The sequence below is a fragment of the Stylophora pistillata genome, chromosome 8, assembly GCF_964205215.1.
Source record: "Stylophora pistillata chromosome 8, jaStyPist1.2, whole genome shotgun sequence".
Lineage (NCBI taxonomy): Eukaryota > Metazoa > Cnidaria > Anthozoa > Scleractinia > Pocilloporidae > Stylophora > Stylophora pistillata.
In genome coordinates this window covers 7124588-7145419 of record NC_142526.1, presented here as the reverse complement: position 1 = coordinate 7145419, position 20832 = coordinate 7124588, and the positions used below count along the sequence as shown (strand labels likewise).

Genomic DNA, 20832 nt, shown 5'->3' with positions numbered 1-20832 from the left:
AGAACACAGAACGGATACAGAAGGAAGGGGAACGGGGAACATGGAACGGGCTACGAGAAACGGGAAATGAGGGATTATGGTGCTAAGACCCTTTTCCCTTTGTCGTCCGCCATTTTGAAGTGTTATACGGATTACGCTGATTAATGATTACGGTTCCTGATTCTTCATCATCATCATCATCATCATCATCTTTATTTAAACACGGTAAAATATATCAGGCATTAACTATTTAATATAAAAACTGCAACTAATTACGAAAAACTATGTATACTATGTATAAACTATGTATATTAGTCTAATTTAAAATATTATTGACTATTACAGAAGGTAAATTAAATTAAAACCTGTTTTACAGGAATGCCGTGTCGGAATTAATTAGCAATTGTCGAAAATTAGCCAGAGATGTTGCTTGCCTAGCAGCTGGGGGTAGGCTGTTCCAGACGACTGCGCCACTATAACCAAAGCTATTTTAATAATAATTAGTACGTCGCAAGGGAATAGCAAGCTTATTTTTAGAATCGCGCAAATTGTAAGAAGTAATCACATTACTCCTCTGAATGAATTTTGTGGACAAATAATTGGGTGTGAGGCCATTTAAGAACCTATAGATCATCTTAGTCTTAAGTTTTTGACGTCGAGTTTCTAAATTGTCCCAGCCTAATTCTGTAAGTAGTTGGTTGGCGTCAGCATCATAACTAGAATGAGTGAGGACGCGGATCGCCCGATTTTGCAGTTTCTGTAATTTGTCAGATAATGTTTTAGCACAGTTACCCCAAACAACACTACAATAGTCGAAGTGCGATTGGACTAACCCATGATAGATGTTTTGTAAATTTGCAGGAGGAACACAGTGACTTATTCCTTTCATAGATCCAATACCAGAAGAGATATTTTTAGATATGGCGTTGATATGATTACTCCAATCATACCGAAATTATGACTCATCTCATCATACGGATGATATCGAATCCAAAATCGTTTCCTCCAATCGTAAGAGTCAATTTAACATCCCTGGTGACGGGCTCTACCGAAACGACAGGAAGAAGGGAGGAGTAGGGATCTTAGCTTACGTATCTTCTGAGTCAATTTGTAAAAGAATCACGCTAGCAAAGAGCTACAAAACCATCGAGCCTATCGTATTAGACATCCAATTAAATAACAACAACAACAATTAATATTCCTTGATAAAAGTAATAAAAGTGGGATAATTGCCCCGCAAATAGCTAAAAAGCTAATCGTGGCGGGGCAAGACAAGTACCTGAATAACATAAATCGTCTACTATCTAAGGACAAGGAGTCGTTATTTACACAGTCACACAGTCACAGAGTCACACAGAAAAAGATAAGAAGACATTTAAACTTACAAGGTGTATCTATGCACCTTTTTTTTCAATGATCATGAAGATCTGAATATAGTTATCTTCTTTTTCTAACATATCAATTAGTAATTTGCGAAGGACTTTTTTTGAAAGCTTTTTTTTCTTCTTTCGTTATACAGCTTGCAATTAGTATCTTATTCCACAGCTTTACTCCTATCCGAGAGAAGGAATTGTTTTGAATTTCTAGTCTCCAACTTTTAACATAAAAACTTTCCAGACGTAAACGATCGTGTGTTGTATGCATGAATATTAGACGTTTTCTGAAATGTATATAGTATGTTGATATCGTGCATTAGGGTTGATACGGACTCGTAATAAAGAAAAGTTATCGGAAGCACGTTTGCTTTAAGAAATAAAGGAATTGCATGGTCATGCCAAACTGCGAAGTACAGCAGACGAAGGGCTCTTCTCTGAAGAATAAGAATTTTGTTAAGATAAGTCTTGCATTCCTGACCCCAGGCGGCAAGACCATAAGTTAAATAAGAGTGGATTAGTGACTTATACATATTCAGTAGTATTTGTCGAGGTACAGAGTGGCGTAGCTTTGCAAGTAGCCCAACAGTTTTACTCATTAATGTCCAATATTGCGTGTTGGGTTGAATGCCCCTTTCGAAAGTCGTATTGTAAGGTATACAAAAGTTCGTGTTTCTTTATGTAGCTTGTCAATCTATTAAAAGCGGAAAGAAATGATTGAGATTGGCCTTTATAGACCTCCAAAAATCTTTACATCATCGTATCGACAACAGCTCGAAGAAGAGCTAACCACATATGCAATTAGGCAAATCTACAAAGGCAACTATAATTGTATTGCTTGGTGACTTGAGTCTTGATCGTCTTGGACTAGCAAGAAATGAAGGAAAACTCTACTTTAAACCGACCAGAGTTCAGAAAATTGGAGAGCAAGTGGGTAAGACACTCATAGATGTTATTCTTACCAACCTGCCTGATAGTTTCACCAAAAGCAGCGTGTTTGATCCAGGGCTGAGTGACCATGCCCTTGTCTACGCTTTTATAAAAGGGTGGCCAGATCAAAAGCAGAAGTAGTGAATTTTCGGTCAAGTAAAAGCTTAGATGAACAGGAATTTAAGGAACCGGCTTAGCAGCCTCCCCATGGCATGTCGCTGAACTTTTAGATGATGTTGACGATTGGTCTGAATTTTTCAGCGTACAGTTACAGGACATTGTAGACGAACATATGCCATGCAAAAGAATGCGTGTTAGAGGCGAAGATGTGCCATATACAGGGGCGGATCCAGTAGCTTTTGATTGGGAGGGGGGGGGGATACAAACTTTGGTTCAGAAGGGATTGTTGGACTCTTGAGGCAAATTACTTCTCCCCACAGCCCCCACGCCCCCCTCCCACCAGTCGCGGTTGCACGTTATAATTCCTTGGCCGCTTACCGTTTACTTGGATTCATTAAAAAGGTCAGCCAGTTAAAAAATGATATACGATCCTGTCAATGTACGAATTTCAGTTTCAAAGTTGTAAGCGTCAGGCCTGTTCCCCTGGATCCGCCACTGCATATATATGTGAGAACTGAGTGGAAGGAGGCAATTAGACGAAGAAGACAAGCACTCAGAATATTTTATACACCTGTCAGACGTAAAGCCATTAAAGATTATTGGAAGACTAAGTCTGACGACCTCAGGAATAAGCCACACAAGTTCTATAAAACATTCATGCCTTTTCTTGGTCAAAAAAGTTAAAGAATCCTCAGAAATGAAATTGAAGATTAATGTTAATGACTCGATAATCACCATTCAGCTAGATATTACAGAGACTATGAGAGATTATTTCTCGACCATTGCAGACGACATCGGCCCTGCCAACGACGTGACGGATTCCACGCTGAAATTGATCCCAAGAAAGCGCCCGGGGTAAGAGACTATTCCACCTAAAGCTTTTAAAATAGGCTCGGCTGAGCTCGATGTGCCCTTATTTGATCTTTATAACCGTTGTATTGTGAGAATTGGAAGAGATGTGAGTGGGTGCCCGTTCATAAAAAGAACGACCGATTGAACATGGAAAATTATTGTCCAGTAAGTGTGCAGATCATGGTAAACAAAGTTTTCGAAAAGCTCCTTGCTAATCAAATCACAGCGGAATTTAATGAACGGCTCAGTGATTACCTTACAGGATACAGGAAAAGGCACAGTTGTGAAACAATCCTTCAAATGTTAAAAGGGAAATGGAAGAATGTACTTGATGATGGGGAAAGTGTCGGCAAAATAAGGGAACATAACTATAGATGGATTTGAAAGAACGATCAGGAAAATAGACCTTGCTAAACGAATTTCCTCAATAACTGCGGTAATTGCATACTTTGTAGTTCTTAATATAGTTATTGGTCACTTTATAGTTACTTTTATATAATACATTTAGTAGAGATATTTTATTGTAAACTTAAATTTGTATTGTTTTTGGCTTATACATAGGGTGGGATATGATATAGGGGAATTATATAGGGGAACATAGGGGGGTTATCTGTTTTTATTAACACTGTGGATAGGTGTCCTTATTTAGTGGGGAACTGCTTTTATCTTGACACGGTAATAGAGTTATTATTATCGGACTCGAACGCACAGGGCTCGTGATCTTCTCGCGAGTTCGCCCCGCGTTTAATTTTCTCACGCAGGAATAAAGCCGAGAACTGAGACCCTTTCCTTAATTATTCGTGGTATTTCATAAATTTTGCTGATTCTTAGACACCAAATAGGATTTGGGAAAATTTCTAGATAACCGCTGAAATATTTTCTTGTTTTTACTGCTGGCTTAAGACTTTCGTTTCACCACCTGAGTTCTGCAACATAACGTAACAGCTCTGTTCTCCAGGCTTCTTAGAGTTTTAGTCACTGCACTGAAAGAAAAGTGGTTCTTAAACTTTCGCTTTCTATTTTCATTTCCTCTTTTAACCCTTTAAATCGTAAGGTTGACAGGCTTCTAATTTCTCCTTACAGTATCACCCTTGAATCAAATGTAAAGGTTATGAGAATAATGGAAATGATCACCAAGTTACTGTAAGAAGCTCCTGATTATCAAACAAATTCTCCTTGTGGTTACCATAGGAAATGTACAGAGATTAGAGTGGAGAATATAGATATCAATGCAGAGGTGTAAAGGGTAAGAACGGAAGGGGGAGTGGGCTGAAGGTTCACTTTCAACAAACGGGCGAGAACAACGAAAATTCCTGAACAATCCCAGCATCTGTAGGCCGCATACGAATAACATAAATTTAAAGTAAGAGTTATTTTCCAGATCCAGAATCCAGAGACATTGAAAGAAACATAGTTTTAATTTACATTTAAGCTTTCTAAAATGTAGACGAAAGATCTGATCGCGGGAGCTCGTGCTGATTATGAAAATGCAACAACAACAAAAATAAATAAATAAAACTTGGGCAACCTGTATTTCTCAAATAGCAGATTATTAGCAGATCCTCCGTTTCAGTGAAGTCCGTCGCGCGAGCAAAAAAAACTTCTCAGTGAAAAAAACTTGATGTTAGCTCACTGCGGGTAGATGTGATTTTTTTTACTCGTGCAACAGACTTCGTGTAAAAGGGACGCTGCTCGTAGTCTAAAAGTAAGAAACCAATATCTTTATCTCTGATCAAAGATTTGTCTTTCTACAGTTCGCCTTTACGATACAAACACCGGGCAGTGTTTTGTAGCGGCAAACACTCGTGAATATCGCACAGGATCTATTAATATGGTTACCCATCAGACATTCTTAGCCCAGGGACTGATTCCCCCCTTTATTCCCCGTACAAACCATGGAACCATGGACCCCCCCCCCACAATTCCCCGTCCCCTTCCTGGGTGGTAAATAATGACTCATTTGTTACAGACAGAACACTGCCTCACTTACAGCACAATGATTGATACTGCTTCCAACTCGAGAGAAAAATAAATTTGTTTTATTCACAGTAAATTTTGATTTCTGGGGTCGCATGGGGTTGACAATGATCCTTATATTGTAGAATAGACATTATTAAAAACTGGATCATTGGATAATGCAATTCAGGACTCTTTATTGGCTTAGCCATTATGGTATGTGAGCCAATATACCATAATCTAATATCTGTACTCATGAATTGCTCCTTTGACGCGGAAATCAGTGAAATCGTATCGAGTATACAAAGTTAGAGCGAGTTCCTTTAGACCTCCCGAACTCGTATCGCGTTGGCATCAATTATAAGTACAGGAAGAAGTCTTAAAATCTGCTCGATAAATTTGTTTCATACTTTCTGAGAAGTTCAAGAAATTCGGGAGCTTTCCTACAAAGAAACTAAAATGGTAGGTTACCGACTTAGTTTTTCAGATAATTTGTAATAACTGATTATTTGAATGTCTGTTTGTGGACCTTACGTCTTTCCCAACAATATAGTTGCAAAGATGTTTATAGTTTGCCCACACGATTAAGCTCTTTTCTTGTAACCTGTCATCGTTTCAAAAACACCACGGCAACGGAAAACCTTTCCGAGCCTCCTTAAACACCTTTGTTGTCCAACCACACCTGTATTGTTTTTAACAGAGAACACTTGCGTCCCATGTATTTGCCTAGTGGTTGTTTTGATGACATTCAGGCCACACCTCATAAACTTCGTGATCCCTCGTGGACCCCAGGTCAGCCGGGTTAGCGGAGAAAGTTTGCTCCAAATCTCAACACGAAACATACTTATGAAGAATTGTAGAGGGTAACTGAAATGAAAAAGAAAAGGCATCCTGCATAGTAGTCTTTCAAATTTCTTTTTAGCCAACAGGGAGTCGTGCAGAGGCATGGGGCGAAAGCAACCAAAAATTAGGAGCAGGCCGAGGGGAGGAGCTTATTTACCCAGCCTTTACCATGTTTTTGTATATACAAGCGTGGTACATCGAGCATTCGGTTTACTTACAAAACACTTTGTCGTTGTCGTATGAAAAAAAATGGACAATAAATTTGAAAATGAAAACGGAATAGGAATATAGAGGCAAGACCGATACAACGTAGATAAGTTTTAAGACGGAGCACTATATTTCGGCTGGCCAAACCAGCCTTCTTCAGGTGCCTGAAGAAGGCTGAAGTTCTTCTGGTGCCTGAAGACGTTGTATCGGTCTTGCCTCTATATCTATATTCGTTACTTTGGGCCGATTAGATCATGGCTGATCCAACGTACAAGAGTAGGATTATCGCCCACGGTTGCTTGCTGAACATTTCAAAAAGAATAGGGCTTAGTGATAAAAGGTCAGATCGATTGAAGGTATGAGCTGAGACTAACATGATTCACTTAACAATTTTATGTCGAGCTTATAAGTGGAAAACACTAAAAATTGTACATTGCTAGTTTTATTAACACCATACGTAAATGACATTGGTTACTGTTGCGGAAAATCATATTTTAGAGTCAGCTTTGTATATAAAGCAATGATTTTGCATGCATTCTTGGGAACAGCAGAAATGACTTAGAAAAAACATTCAAAGTACAGTGTTCATTCCGTGTAATTGGGGCATAAATAAAAGGTTCTCGTAAAATAGACCCCTTATTTTATACTACAGAAGACAAGCAAAAAGTAATATGGGTACCCCGGTTAAAAATACATCGATAACTCTATTAATTAATACCAGTCCTGATTTAAAGGAAAAAGTTATGTGAACAAAATAAAAGTAGTCTGTACCACTAGGCATGCCTTCACGGTTTAGACTGGGAGTCCCGAAGTTTTTTAAACATGTATTCTAATATCTTATGACGATAAGCCCCCACCCACACCAACCCACACCGTTCTGTTTTCACTCAGCGGCTGACCAGCGGTCTGTGTATGAGGTAAACATGGCGATCCCTAACTGAACACCGTTCTTGTCGATCAGAAAATCAAAATACCAGCATGATATTGCCTCGAAGAAGCATTTGTGTTATTTGATTCGTACTTCACATTTGAGTCCAAGCTTGGGTGACACAGGTTATTTCTTATGGTGGACTGACGAGGGGAATTTGAACACTAGTTGTGTTTGAATTGTTGGAAGAAATGGTCGCATGGGAATGTAAGAATGGTAAGTATTACGAATAATTTCACATTTTGCTGCTTGAATAGAAAGTAAAGTTTATTCGAATTGCTTGCATGTATTTCTGACGGTTTTAGATCTACCTGCTCGATTTGTGTCTGCAACGCTTCATGTTGATAAGTCCCTCAAAATGGCGGCCAAACTTGGAGATTGCCAAAAATTAGGTAAGTTCGTGGAGTTATAAAGCTTTCGTAAAGGTCGGGCCGCAAAGTTTTTTTCTGTAGTTACCTTTTCTATGGCATCTACTTCCTAACTATGTTAGTTGGATCAGTTAAGAACGCCTCACTTTTTCAAAAATTTACCTTGAATTTGATCGGTTTTCGCGTGTGTGACTTAAGCAAATCGATAAGGTGTCATTCAAGTCTTCCTGTTTCCTTGATTGAAATGTGAGTCACGAAAGTCGCCTCGATGGATAAGATAGAATTAATATACATGGCTGTGGGATTTGGTTTTTGCTGAGTTCCGTAGTTTCTTTTAAATTGTCCTCCAAAGTTGTCTCAAATTAAAGTCTTGAAAAGTGTCACGACAGGCCTTCGCTCGAGTGAAATTTCATTTCCGTAAAACTTTGAAAAATAAAGAGACCCGATCAAATGGATTGTGGTTTTAGTATAGGCACATGAATGTCTTACAACACACAAGAAATGAGGGAAATCTGTGTCTCAAGCAAAATTGACCGGACCGCTTTTACAGAGACACACTCTTAATTTTGTAAAGGCACACCTCGGTGGAGAGGTTAGTTACATCGGGCACATTAGAGTAGTTATGTACAGGTACACCAGAGTGGAGTGGTAGTTATGTGCAGGTACACCAGGGTTGTGTTGATTCAGGGGTGATATTGTAAGAAGGACTTGGATGCCAGTTACTCCCTGTGGTCAGAGGGTCAAAACTTCTGAATTTTTGTTCATATTTTTGAAAATTTTTGCATTTTCTGCATTTGTAACATGTTTGTTTCCATACTTAAAAATTGTGAAATTTCTACAAAGCTTTGTGTATGTAGTCCTGATTCTCTTGTTCTCTGTGAAATAATGTGCTTGCACATGTGGGTGAGATGATTTTAAATAAAAATTTACACTAACTGGGAGTCAGAATGGTAATAAATGTAACTACATGTATGCCCATGTGGCAATGTTCTCCTTTTCAGGCAGTAGAAACTGGTAGAGTTTAATGCCTTTGCCTCTTATTAAGGCCTAAAATCACTTGGAATTATTGAAAATGTAACAGGCATATTTAAAACGATTGTTTTACTAGTTTGAAAATTTTTTTTGACTTAATTATCATACTTGAAATGAGGAGATCGACTGAGTCAGATTAAATATTAGTAACTCTGTGCAATTGGTGAATTTGAATTTGGGGAAACTACCCAGTTTCTATTCATCTGCGAAAAGAAGTTAATGAAATGGAATATCTAAGTTGCATTTTCTTCTGTATACTGAATCAGTGCTTGACTTTAAAAGTGCAATTATGGGCTATTTGTTCACTAACGGTGTTTTATTTCACTGCAAGAATTTTGAGTTATTCTATGTAAGGATAGCTCAGTGTTGGCAGCCTTTTAATTGTATTTGTTGAATGGAAAGAGCACATCATGTTTTTGTTTTAGAATTATATTAGTGTGGTAAACATTCTCTCTTATAGAGCACTGTCTTGCTTAGTTGGTATGATCCTTTTCTAAGCCCTTGCTCAAAATTAATGAATCTTCAAGTACACCTCAAATGGTTTAAATATCTGTTTTTGAGTAGTTCTTGGGAAAATACATATAATTAAATTTTTTGTGTTTTTACTAACAATAAAACTGAAAGGTGGTACACTTGTAGCTAGACTTAAAAAAATACTGCCAATTTCAAACAGTCCATGGCTCAGAAAGGAGGATAGCATTGTTACTCAATTAAATCATTATGTCGGTGTTGCTTTTAATAATTAATTTTTGAAACAGAAAAAGTCTCAATAATGTAAAAAGGCTAAATCATTTTCAAGATAATTTGGTTTTGTCAACTGAGTTCATAATGTAAATTGTCCACCATAAACGATTTTTTAAAGCTGAAGTTTTGACTGCAAGCTCGTCGTCACGCAGCAATACATTTTATTTAGGACTAACAGCCCATACCCCCTTTATTCAATCATAAAGTCTATTTCAAGGTGATCCTGTAAGACTCAAACTTATCTGGGTAATTCCACAGTATTTTGGACATAGAGCTTTAAGAAATAAAATTGACTAAAAGGACTATTAAGCTCTATTTCTGTACTGGTTAAATGCCTAATTTGTATAAAATGATACTTTTGAGATGTCAGCACTGTAATTCTGTGTCATAAATTATCATAAATTAACCTTGATACCAAAAAAGCTGTCACGGAGGGGACATACAATAAATAAATATTGTAGATCTGTCTTGAGAAGAAATCTAATAATAACTGTCAGGACATTAAGTTGTTTACCCAGACTTCCTATGTTATTAAATTTGTTTCTTGGCTTTGTGCAAAAGAGATGTAATGCTTTGTCCAACATTGAATTGTCCCCTCCGTGACAAAAATACCCACAAAAATTATGATCTTTCTAAAATAAATGGGGATAACTGTAGAAACTTCTGTTAATTATTGAAGTATGGGCTGACAAACTCAAAAGTGGTAAAGAGTTTCCTCCCCTTCCTTTTCCTTTGAATTACTTTAAAAAGATAAAAATGTCACGGAGGGGAACTTTTGTCACAGAGGGGACTTTTATGTCACAGAGGGGACATTACTGTCACAGAGGGGACATCACTGTAATGAAGAAAATTTAACTGTCATGGAAGGCAATGCAACAAACTATACTCTCCTCACTTAAAAGAGAAATTAATGTAACTATTGAGTTTAAAATTCAAGTTAATTTACGTCAAAAGTGGATGTGAGTAGAACATTTTTTTACTGTCAAAAAAAGAGTTGCACATTTCATGACTAATAGATGAACAAAAAGTAAAGGATTCTGGGATTGTAGGCTCTGAGCACGATCACCACAGCACTGGCAGTTGCTTTAGAGCTGAAATGAGTTCTAAAGAGAGGACAAAGAAATACAGAGAAAGATTGAAAGAAAATGATGAAAATTATGAGATGGTTAAAAAGAAAGATTGAGACCGAAGTTTCATGTTGATCATTCTTGTCTTTTTTCCCCTTCAATTCATCAAGAACAAAAAACACTTTTTCTATATGAGTGCAGCTGGCAGTTTTGTCAAGCCCACCCACCAAAGAGCTGTCTGTAAGATGTGGAGTGCATTGCTTGTGGCAGATAATCAGCCTAGTCCAGGGGACTGGTCCTTTCATGTAAACAGTTCTAATGATAGACAGCAACAAGAAACAGATTATGATTGTGGTGTGTTTGTTTGCATCATGTTTGCAAGAGCCCTTGCTCTTTCCTGTCCTCTTGTCCTTAACAAGGACAAGGTGGATGTAAGGGAATCCATTATTCCTGATCTCCATGTTCAACATCTCAGCCCAGTACCATTTAAGGGGGTTGAGGTGAGGATGTACTTTGCTGTAGACTATGTCACAACTTTTTACTTTGGCCGGGTGATTTCTGTGGAAGATGGCTTTGTAGAATTCAAGTTCTAACACAGCATAAGCTCTGCCACCTATGACTGGCCAAGATGAGATGACGTGGACAGGGTACATTGCAGTTGTATTTTTTATGGTCCTGTAATGCTGGAAGGCAATCACCCATTTACATTTTCAGTGCAAGGTGAATTTGAGAAAGTGCACCTGTTTTTCAAAAAGCAGGACTAATTCTGAGCTCAAGAAAGCCTATGATAACTGTCTGTCTTTTACAGCATTTATGAAAATGAGATTTGAGCTTTTTGGAGGTTTATTCACTTAGAGTGTACTGGATTTTACACTACTTTAGTATGAACTGGATATTGTTAACAGTTAGCTGTACAACTGTACATATACATATATTAAAACTTGTAAGTCGTTATCACCTCTGAATCTGTGGCACTTTTGTTCAATATTCAGCTTATATAATTATTATATTTACATCTTGCATATCATGCATGCATGCATGCATATTTACAGTCTACAATGCAGTTTTAAGCCTTTTTATTAAAAGAGAGAGACAGAGACACAAAACCTTGAAATATCTGAGTTGCTTACATTTTTAGTTAAACATGTAAGTTTTAAAAATGTTGTATATGTTTTTGTATGCACCAGGTCTTATGGAACCATTGGTGTTATCTTGAGTACTTTACATGAACCTAAAGTTTCCAAATAAAAACTAAAAAAACAAAACACATGAAGGTTTTTTTTTAAGAAATGTGTTGCATCATATGAACAAACAGCATGACACAACTTTCCAGAATACTTTCCAGCCATAAATTAAATGTCTTTAAAGGCTTGACGACACGTACGACAGCCAACCTTTTTCATGTGGTCAAGCTTTAAAGAATATCTTGAAAAGAATTGAATTAAACTGGGGCTGTAAACTCATATTAAGGCTGGAAAATTGGTTCAAACTGATCACTGCTGCCTATTGGACAAAAGGTCCCCTCCGTGACAGTCCCCTCCGTGACAATAACCACGAGCACTTACTGTTCCTGTACAATGTAAGAGAGGAGGAAGGCCTTTTCCATTTAAGGCAGTTTTATTGTTGATTAACATCTAAATAAACTATGTACTAAATTATTGTTGCTGCCGTTATACATTCTCAGAAATCTGAGATTAAATTTTAACTTTCAGTTTTCATAGTTTCTCTGGTCCCCTCCGTGACAATCTAAATAAATGACTAATTCCCCCCAAATGTGGAAGAAGTTGTTTGGAAATAGTTTGATTTAAAACAATCATTAGCTGTTCTGTCCATTTGAAGTCCTCAGTGAACTGAGTTATATTAAGCTGGGGAGCTATCCATGATATTCTCCTCTGAATTGTCCCCTCCGTGACATGCAAAATACTGTGGAATGACCCATCTCCATCAGATTTCAGATTAAATTAGCATTTGAGGGTTGTTCTTTTCTCAGTAACTGTAAGATAACTTTTTTGGTCCTAAGCCTTCTGTGGTTGTGGCAAACAGCAAAGTGAACCTTACATGTAGCTATAGATGACTCTTTCTATGTAATTTGAACAAGATCGAGCCTTGGTTAGACATGTCTCTGAAAATCTAGACTTTCAATTTTATTGTTCAAAGCTGTTCGTGTACAGTAAAAACCCACAAGGAAGAACCTACATTTTTAGGAGTTAGCTTAAACAGGTTCTTATATAAATGGTACTTAACAAAATTTTAGGCTATTTAGGTTCTTAAAACAGGTTCTTATTCTTGGAGAAAAACACACCTGCATAACAAGTTGGTAATTGTCCTATATTTTGTAACTACATATTTTGCACTAATTTTTCTTAAGAAAATCGTTTTTTACAGCAATGGCAATCTGGTTTTTCTTCGATTATGATTACAGAAATTATTTCAGTGTACCTGTAATGTACTATATGATTTTAGAAAATAAGAACCTATTTTAATTTTTTTAGGCTAAATAGGTTCTTGTTTATAGGGTGTATAAATGGCAGATTTTAGGCTAACAGGTTCTTAATTTTTAGGTTCTTATTTGCGGGTTTTTACTGTATATGCATGTAAAGGCCTGATTCAGTATACAACAATTTATTCCATTTCATTGCCTGCCTAGGGAAAGAAGTAAGTGGAGAATGGCAAAACTCCAGTACTGATGAGTTTTTCATGAGCAATCTTGAACTTCAAAAAGTAGACCAAGATTGTGAGAGTGAGCCAGAGGAAAAACCAGATGATTCCCCCTCGGCAAGCATGGTTCTCAATCACATTCTAAGAATAACTTCTGACAAGAAATTCGCAAAGCCTCCCCAAACCCTGAAGCACGCTGCAGCAGCAGAGTCCTCAACTGGAAATGGGCATGTGCTCGATACAGAGAGCATTTGTGAACAAGTTAAAATTGAACTCGTTAAGTACAATGTTTCCCAAGAGGTGTTTGCCAAAGCAGTCTTGGGCAAATCGCAAGGATATCTCTCTGAAATGCTCAAACATGGTGAGAACTTTTTAGGCCCCAAGACAATATGCACTAGAGAGGTTGGATGAATTTTGAGATCATGCGACAGTTCCTTGAGAGACCAGAGGCTCAATGGCTAAGGATTTATTACCAGAAGGGAGAATTGAGAAGAAGGGAGAGGATGAAATGTAGGCAGATTGAGATAATAAGTGCATTTTTTTCATCAGGCATTTGCAATTTTCTTTTTTTGTTTTCGATTTAATTTTTGTTAAGATTTTTGTTGTTGTGTAGCCTGCTGTGTAGGCATCACATTAAGGCGAGTTGAGGTTACAAGCTCACAATCATTCATCCAACTAGCCTTGTTCAATTTCAAGTTAGAGTGGATGGTGGGGAAGGGGTGGAGAAAGACAAATAGATTTCTATTCATCTCTGTTTCCTCACCCCTCCGCTCTCCTTCGTTCAGTCTGTTGCTTACTTGGTAGGGGCTATAAATTTGACCAAGAAACTAACGAAGGCTTGGTTGCCAAAGTCACATTTGCTCTGCAGACTAGTTTCTGTGCAATACATATTGATCTGGGAGAGGATGATTTCTGGTTTTTCTTTCTTCTTAATGAAAGGAGATGTATTATAATTCATTTACTCCAGGTTTATGTAAAAAAGAGAACCTGGCATAGTTCTACCAAAGCGAATTTAGTTTCTGTGATTGAAGACTGCATTTCTACATGCATTTCTACTGCATTTCTTGTCCCCGTTGCAAAAATGAAACAGAAGGTGGACGAACGTTTACTGCACGATCAATCAAAGAGTGGAATAGCCTAGATAAAGACCTTAAAGAACTAAAGAATGCCAAAGCCTTGAAAAAGAAAGTTATAAACAATTTACTTAGTAAACAAAATCGTGATATGAATTTTTTACAATATGGATTATGATATTAATATTTAGTATGTTTTTATTATTATGAATTTTTAGTATATATACATAATTATGTATTAATTTCTTTTTAATAGGTTTATAAATTGTATACATCAAATTATTATTACTTTCTTTTAAGTCAATTTTATTTATTGATTAGATTACTTTATAGAGGGCCACAGGGTTATCATTTGTACCTAAACTGTTACGTGCTACCCTCTTAAAATAAAGTCATTATCTTATCTTGTCTTTTCTTACCTTTGTGTCCCTGAGGTTTAAGTTAATTGGGTTTTAAATTATCATTAATTTGGTATTTTTAGAGTATGAGAAGCACCTTGAAGATTAATTGTAAATTTTGAGAGTTGACATAAATTTTGATGCTGTGTTTTTTTTTTCCCGGGTATTAGGGTCTGTCTGATGATGCACTCAGGAAAAGAAGACGCTACATACCCACAGAAGCCAAGGCTGTCATGGAGGATCATTATCACCGCAGCAAGTACCTTTCATTGGAGAAGTGCCAAACCTTAGCCAATCAGCTGGCCATACCTTAACAGTGTGTCAGTGATTACTTCAAGAATCTTCGATCCAAGAGGAAACATAAGGAACGAATGAGGTGTTTGCTGAAAGGGCTGGAACATGGTGAAAAACAACCTGACCAGGAGGATTCTGGATATGAAGATGAAGACAGTGTGGAAAATGGCTCCAGTGAAATTCCTGGATTGTGTTTGCCTGATAATTCAGCTGTGCCAACATCTAGTGCAGCAGGAGAAGCTTCCCCACAATCACATGGTCATGCGCAATCTCCAAGTTTAATACATTTATGTGGTAGAAGGTTTAATGTGTCTCCCCCAGTATCTGCTTCATCTCCAACTTTTCCAACATCCCCAGCAAGGAAAGTTTCTGAAACCGATTTAGTTGCATCAAAAATTGCTGCTCTGACGCAAAGTCAAAAGTCATTGAACAAACAGTCTGGTGTCCGAAATTGCCTGTCACCTGCTGTGAGAAGTAAAGACAGTGAACTGCAGGTTTCAAAGACATCCACCAGCAGTTCTGTTCATCGTGCAGTCAGGGAGAGTTCTGCACTCTCTTCCAGCGACCTGTCATCATCGCAGATACCTGTCTCCAGCTCTGAAGAAGTGGAGACCTTCTCACTTGAGAGCTTGATTGATGGTACCTGTAGTTCTGTCATGCTCCAGGGGGGGACACCTGAAACTGAAGGACTGGAGGTTGGGCAACAGATTTATGTTGTACATGTTAACAACCCTGTTGTGATAAGTGTTCAGAACTGAAGGCATCGGAGTTCAAGAAGCTGGCATCAAGAAATTTCAAGACAATTTTCTACAACTAGCAACTCCATGATATGTGAAGAAGACTATAATTAATCATTTATTAATTATTGATTATAACTATTAATAATAATTATAGTTACACAAAATTACAAAAGTGGCAATGATTAACCAGGAAAGAGAAAGGATAATTAAGAATGCAGAAGACACAAAAGACAGAATCAAGAAAACAAACTTGCAAAATGAAAGTCAACTTTTCACAATGTGGAAACTGTGACATACCTTGTTTTAGTTGTGCTATAGAAAAGGAAACATTAAACCTATAACTCCCAAAATCTGATTCTTAACTCCCCCCTCCCCTCCCCCATTCCTCCAGCTGCCACACATTTCCTTGCAAATTAATTACAAGAATTTGGTGCTAGATCAAGATAACAACTTCTACCTGATAAGTCTGAGTATTCTCATTCCTTTTTTGCTGGATAATGCATGGATACAATAGCGAGAAGTTATCAATGAATCACTTCAGGGAGTTAGGGTTAATTTTTTTTAACTGGCCGCAATATTTTTCAGTTATATTGAAGATTTTTTCCCCTTATTGAGTCAGTTTCCCTTCGCCCTCTGTTATATTCAAAATGGAGAAATCAACTGTAACATAAGTATTTGGCTTTACACTACCTGAATGCCAAGGTAATTTCTGTCAAGATTTGGATTTAACTTATCAAAAATTATCATTTGAAGTTAGAAACAGTGAGGATAATTTCTTTCTGTAAATATAACAGAAATAAAGAGATGAAAGCATCAAGGAACTTTCTAGAGATGATTTAAAACTAAATCATTTTTTAACGGTTAGTTTGTCACTTTCACTGTAACAGCTTTTGGAATGTGATCTGTAAAATATCTTAAATGAGGAATATAGCACATAGTCATGATTAGCAAGGTCATGTACAGTATTTATTAGGCTTTCATCCACCAAAATAGTTTATCAGATTTTGAGATTAATGTTACATGATTCATTGTTATCAGAAAATAAATCACACTAGTGTTATAATTGTCTCACATTAAGGGGTTAAGGTCACCAAACTAGCAGTTATCCTTTGTGGGAAGTTGCATAGCTGTATACCCTCGCATGTTGAAGGAGCTTGTTAGCGTGAGTTTTAAGACGGAAAGTAGAGCAGTCATCATTTGAGAACTAATGTAGAGGGGTGCCTGATCTCGTTCCCAGATCCTACCGTCCAAATGTAGCTTACAACTATGAAAGGTCTAGGTACGAGACAAGGAGGTGCCGTCATTGTAGGTCACGCATATAATGATTATACAATGGAACCTCCAATATGGGGAACTGATTGGACTGGAAAAAGCGCTCCTGAAGGTGTTCCAATGTTATGAAGAGGAACCTCCCATTCAATGAGAGAATTCTGGAAGACTTACCACATGACATTCTTCTCCAGATCATGGTACCAGTCGTCCAGCGGCCATGTACGAAACATATTACGTAACAGCACATAAGGCTCCCTGCCGAACAGCGAGTTTTAGTCAAAATGGTAAAATTCTGTTTATTTTTCGGTGCGTATGCTCGTTTTCGGTTTTTTTGTTTTATTTTACCGTTCGGAAGCCGGCTATCGAGAGTAGTTAGTACTTTGATTATTTCAAATAGATGTCGCCTGAGTTTAGTGTCGACCTAGATGGAAACTCCAATATCAGGTTTTCGAGAACGGACTGGAGCCTATTATTATTTTTCACTGACTTTACCGGAAAAATGATGATAGGTTCCAGTCCTTACTCGGAAACATGATTTTGAAGTATCCCTTTAAGTCAGGACGCTGAATTTAGGCCCCCTCCAGTGAAAAATGACCATGATTAAGTTACATGTTTCATTATTCTGTTTTAGGTCGATTGATAGCCACAGGCTCAGTGGATGCGTCCATCAAGGTATGTTGTTATAAAATTAACATGAAACACATCGGTCAAACATCTGGCGTGTGCAAGGTCGGAGATCAATTTTGGCCAACGGCGCCAATTTCAAACAATAACTGCTGTGACGTAAAATATGCGACCAAAATTGAAACGTTCTTAGAAATATAAACAAAAGGAAAGAAAAATTGGGAAAAGAAAAACTCAAGACTTTCCTACAAAGCTTATGTAAACACTGATATCCACAGTTGGTTTACCGTTTTGTTTTGAACTTCATCATCATGACAAAAAAAAAAACAGATTTTAGATAGGTTTGTTCTTGGCCCTCAGTAAATCGAGACTCGAGAAAGAGCCGAAAAACAACGGACAGCAGTTGCAGTTGTCACGGTGATGGCCTTTTTTGCTAGTCCCCCACGGCTTTTCGTGTGCCTGCGTTTTCACTCATTTCCTTTAAAGAGAGTGCCTAGAGTGCCTAGCACTGGGCTAGAACCAGGACCTCTCAACGCGGAGTTCAGCGCACCTAGCACCATTCGTCCTCAATTCCCACTTAAATGAATCTTAATTTGACAATCTTCTATAAAGACCTTAAGATAATTAATTTCTTCCAATGTGAAAATGTAAAGCAGCTATTGAAATGAATGACTGAAAAGTGTGCAAATACAGTGTAGCACAGTTTGAATGTTGGTCGCGTTTTATCTCTGTGCTTTCTCCGGGTTATTTCTTGCAGGTGTTAGATGTCGAGAGAATGGTTGCAAAAAACACGATGCCACAAACACAGGATCAAGGAGCTGGCACCAATTTAGAAAATCATCCAGTTATCAGGACTCTTTACGACCATATGGATGTACGTCACTAACGCGCTGAGAATAAGCTTATTATTTCTGCTCGTCAGCATATTTAGCTCCGCGTCTACGTGAAACGTGAATGGCAAGAGTGACCACGTGACCTTGTTTTTCCCGCCATTTTTTCACGTTCGCCGGTTGCGCTTTGTCGTTTCAACGGGAAAGTAACCTGTTTTGCGTTTGTCGTGTGCGGGAGATTTCCTTCACTTTTTCTCTCACCGAGTAGAAGTTAATTGGCGGAAAAAGGGAACGGGAATTGTCTCTTGTAAGTCATACAAGGGCGCCTTCAAATCTACTATAACGTGAGCTCACGCGAAGCTAAAGCCGCAAGGTTCACGCCATTTTACATGAAACGTGAAAGGGCAAGCTGACGTTTGCCGTTTCACATAAAGGAGTTGCTTAATCTCTCTTTTATCATTATCGTTAACGCGATCCTTATCTTGATTGTTATTGTTGTCATTAGAGTGCCGGATGTATTACACTACTGTTTTTATTTTGTTTCAGGAAGTTACAGCTGTTGAATTTCATCCCAGCGCATTGGTCTTGGCATCTGGCAGTAAAGACTGCACAGTTAAACTGTTCGATATCTCCAAACCCTCCGTGAAAAAGGCATATCGTTCCCTTCAGGTAAGCTACATTCTGAACATTTCATAAACTATTCAGTAACTGATATCTGAATTGGATCTAGGAGTTTTTCATGGAGGTGAAGGGAGGAGGTCGCAAAGTTTTATTGAACGAACACTATAAGTATAGGTCTCACGGGAAGGAAGGCATAGACTCACTCCCCTCCCCTCCCCCTTTCACTCCCCTCCCCTTGAGTCCCCCTCCGCTGAGTCTACTACTGAAGCAACCTATTAACTTATACGCATTGTGCAAAAGATAGTTTTAAATTATTTGAGGTTGCTAAAAACTGCAAGTTACGATCTGTTTTTCTTTCAGGAAGCCGAGGTTGTAACATCCATGTCGTTTCATCCCACAGGAGATTTCATTCTTGTTGGCACAGAGCACCCAACCAGTGAGTTCTTTTTTCCTATTTAATCCCAGACTACAAGCAGCCCGTCCTTTTCCGTCACACGAAATCACGGAGAAGAAAATTGCTGTAAATTAGTGTACTGAATTTTTGTTAATTGTGTTATGACCGATAAGCAGTAGTCGCGTAGTGTTTTCTCATACCCAGACCCTCTGCGTTTATTACATGGTAGGATCTGGGTACGAGATTACTCGTAGTCAAATTCAAAGAGCAGTGAAAGTCTTACTGAGTGCGATTTGACCATCAAGATTAAAAAAAAAAAATAAGTTCTTTGGCCTTCGTTTGTAGCATGTCTTGAAACATCTTATTCTGACTTAATGTAATCAAACTAATTTACAAGATGATCCTTTCCAAAAAAGAACTCTTTTCGGACACATTCGATGGCATTCTTCATAAGAATTTTTTTTTTTTCATATTAGAGCTGATAATGGATTCTTCTTATATCCTGTTCTTGCAGGAGTATGCTGTCATTCATCCACTCTAAACATATTAATCGTTTTGCATTTCGTTTTTTTTTTACAGTTCGTCTTTATGATACAAACACAGGGCAGTGTTTTGTACCGGCAAACCCTCGTGAATATCCCACAGGATCTATTAATATGGTATGATTAATTTTATTTTTTAAAAATTTTGATCACACGGGTGAGCTGTTAACAAGAACTCTTACTCTACATTTGTTACCCGTCAGACACTCTTAGCCCAGGGACTGGTCATTAGTTATCGCCCAGGGGGGACGGAGGGGGGAGTAGTTAGATTTTCGTTGTGTCACGATGTCTTACTCAATCACCCCGTAAGGTTATGTGACATTCCTATGATGCCCCCCCCCACCAAAGTCATACGCAGTGAATTGACTGTAAATTTTACATAGCCCCACCCGTTTATATTCTGTTGATGACGACTGATTCCCCCTCCGCTCCCCACCAAAACCAAGGACCACAAAATCCCCCCCCTTCCCAGGGTAGTAAAAACAACTGGTCCTGTGCATCCAATTTCTTACAGACAAAACATAGCCTGACTTGCAACACAATTCTTAATGCTGCTTCCAACTGGAGAGAAAAAGAAATTTATTCAATTTACAGTGAATTCTGATTTCTGGGGCAGCACGAGGTTGAGAATCATCTAAATACTAGTAAACTGTAAAACAAACGATATACGTGTAATTCTAGAGTGTCCATGCCCTTGTTATTCGGAATGTAAGATTGACCCTTGAACCCCTAGAGTGACTAGCATTTCATTTCTCCTCACAATTTCACAGCTGAATCACACATTAAGGTCACGAGAATAAAGGAAATGATCACCATCTAAAAAGCTCTTGATTGTTGACTAAATTGTCCTTGTCAGCTCGTTAGGAAATGTATGGAGAACAGTGTAGAGAATATGCGGACTGATCATGATGTGAGGGTGTAAAGGGTTAACAGGGCTTCGTTCATCAATTGTAGGTGCAATATTCCGCATCAGCTAATCTTTATGCA

At 38.0% G+C, this 20832-nt stretch overlaps 2 protein-coding genes across 2 annotated transcripts; both read left to right on the top strand.

The window, feature by feature from the left end:
* Positions 1-7165: 7165 nt before the first annotated feature.
* On the top strand, positions 7166-19968 carry LOC148724738 (cleavage stimulation factor subunit 1-like). The gene is made up of 8 exons (XM_088731366.1): positions 7166-7404; positions 7494-7580; positions 17026-17118; positions 17466-17506; positions 18216-18332; positions 18835-18957; positions 19270-19345; positions 19883-19968. The coding sequence occupies exons 1-8, from the start codon at positions 7380-7382 to the stop codon at positions 19966-19968; spliced, it is 648 nt and encodes a 215-aa protein (XP_088587492.1). The 5' UTR covers positions 7166-7379.
* On the top strand, positions 13431-16625 carry LOC148724739 (uncharacterized). Its single transcript, XM_088729644.1, has 2 exons — positions 13431-13567; positions 14699-16625. The coding sequence occupies exon 2, from the start codon at positions 14900-14902 to the stop codon at positions 15578-15580; it is 681 nt and encodes a 226-aa protein (XP_088585770.1). The 5' UTR covers positions 13431-13567; positions 14699-14899; the 3' UTR covers positions 15581-16625.
* Positions 19969-20832: the final 864 nt, after the last annotated feature.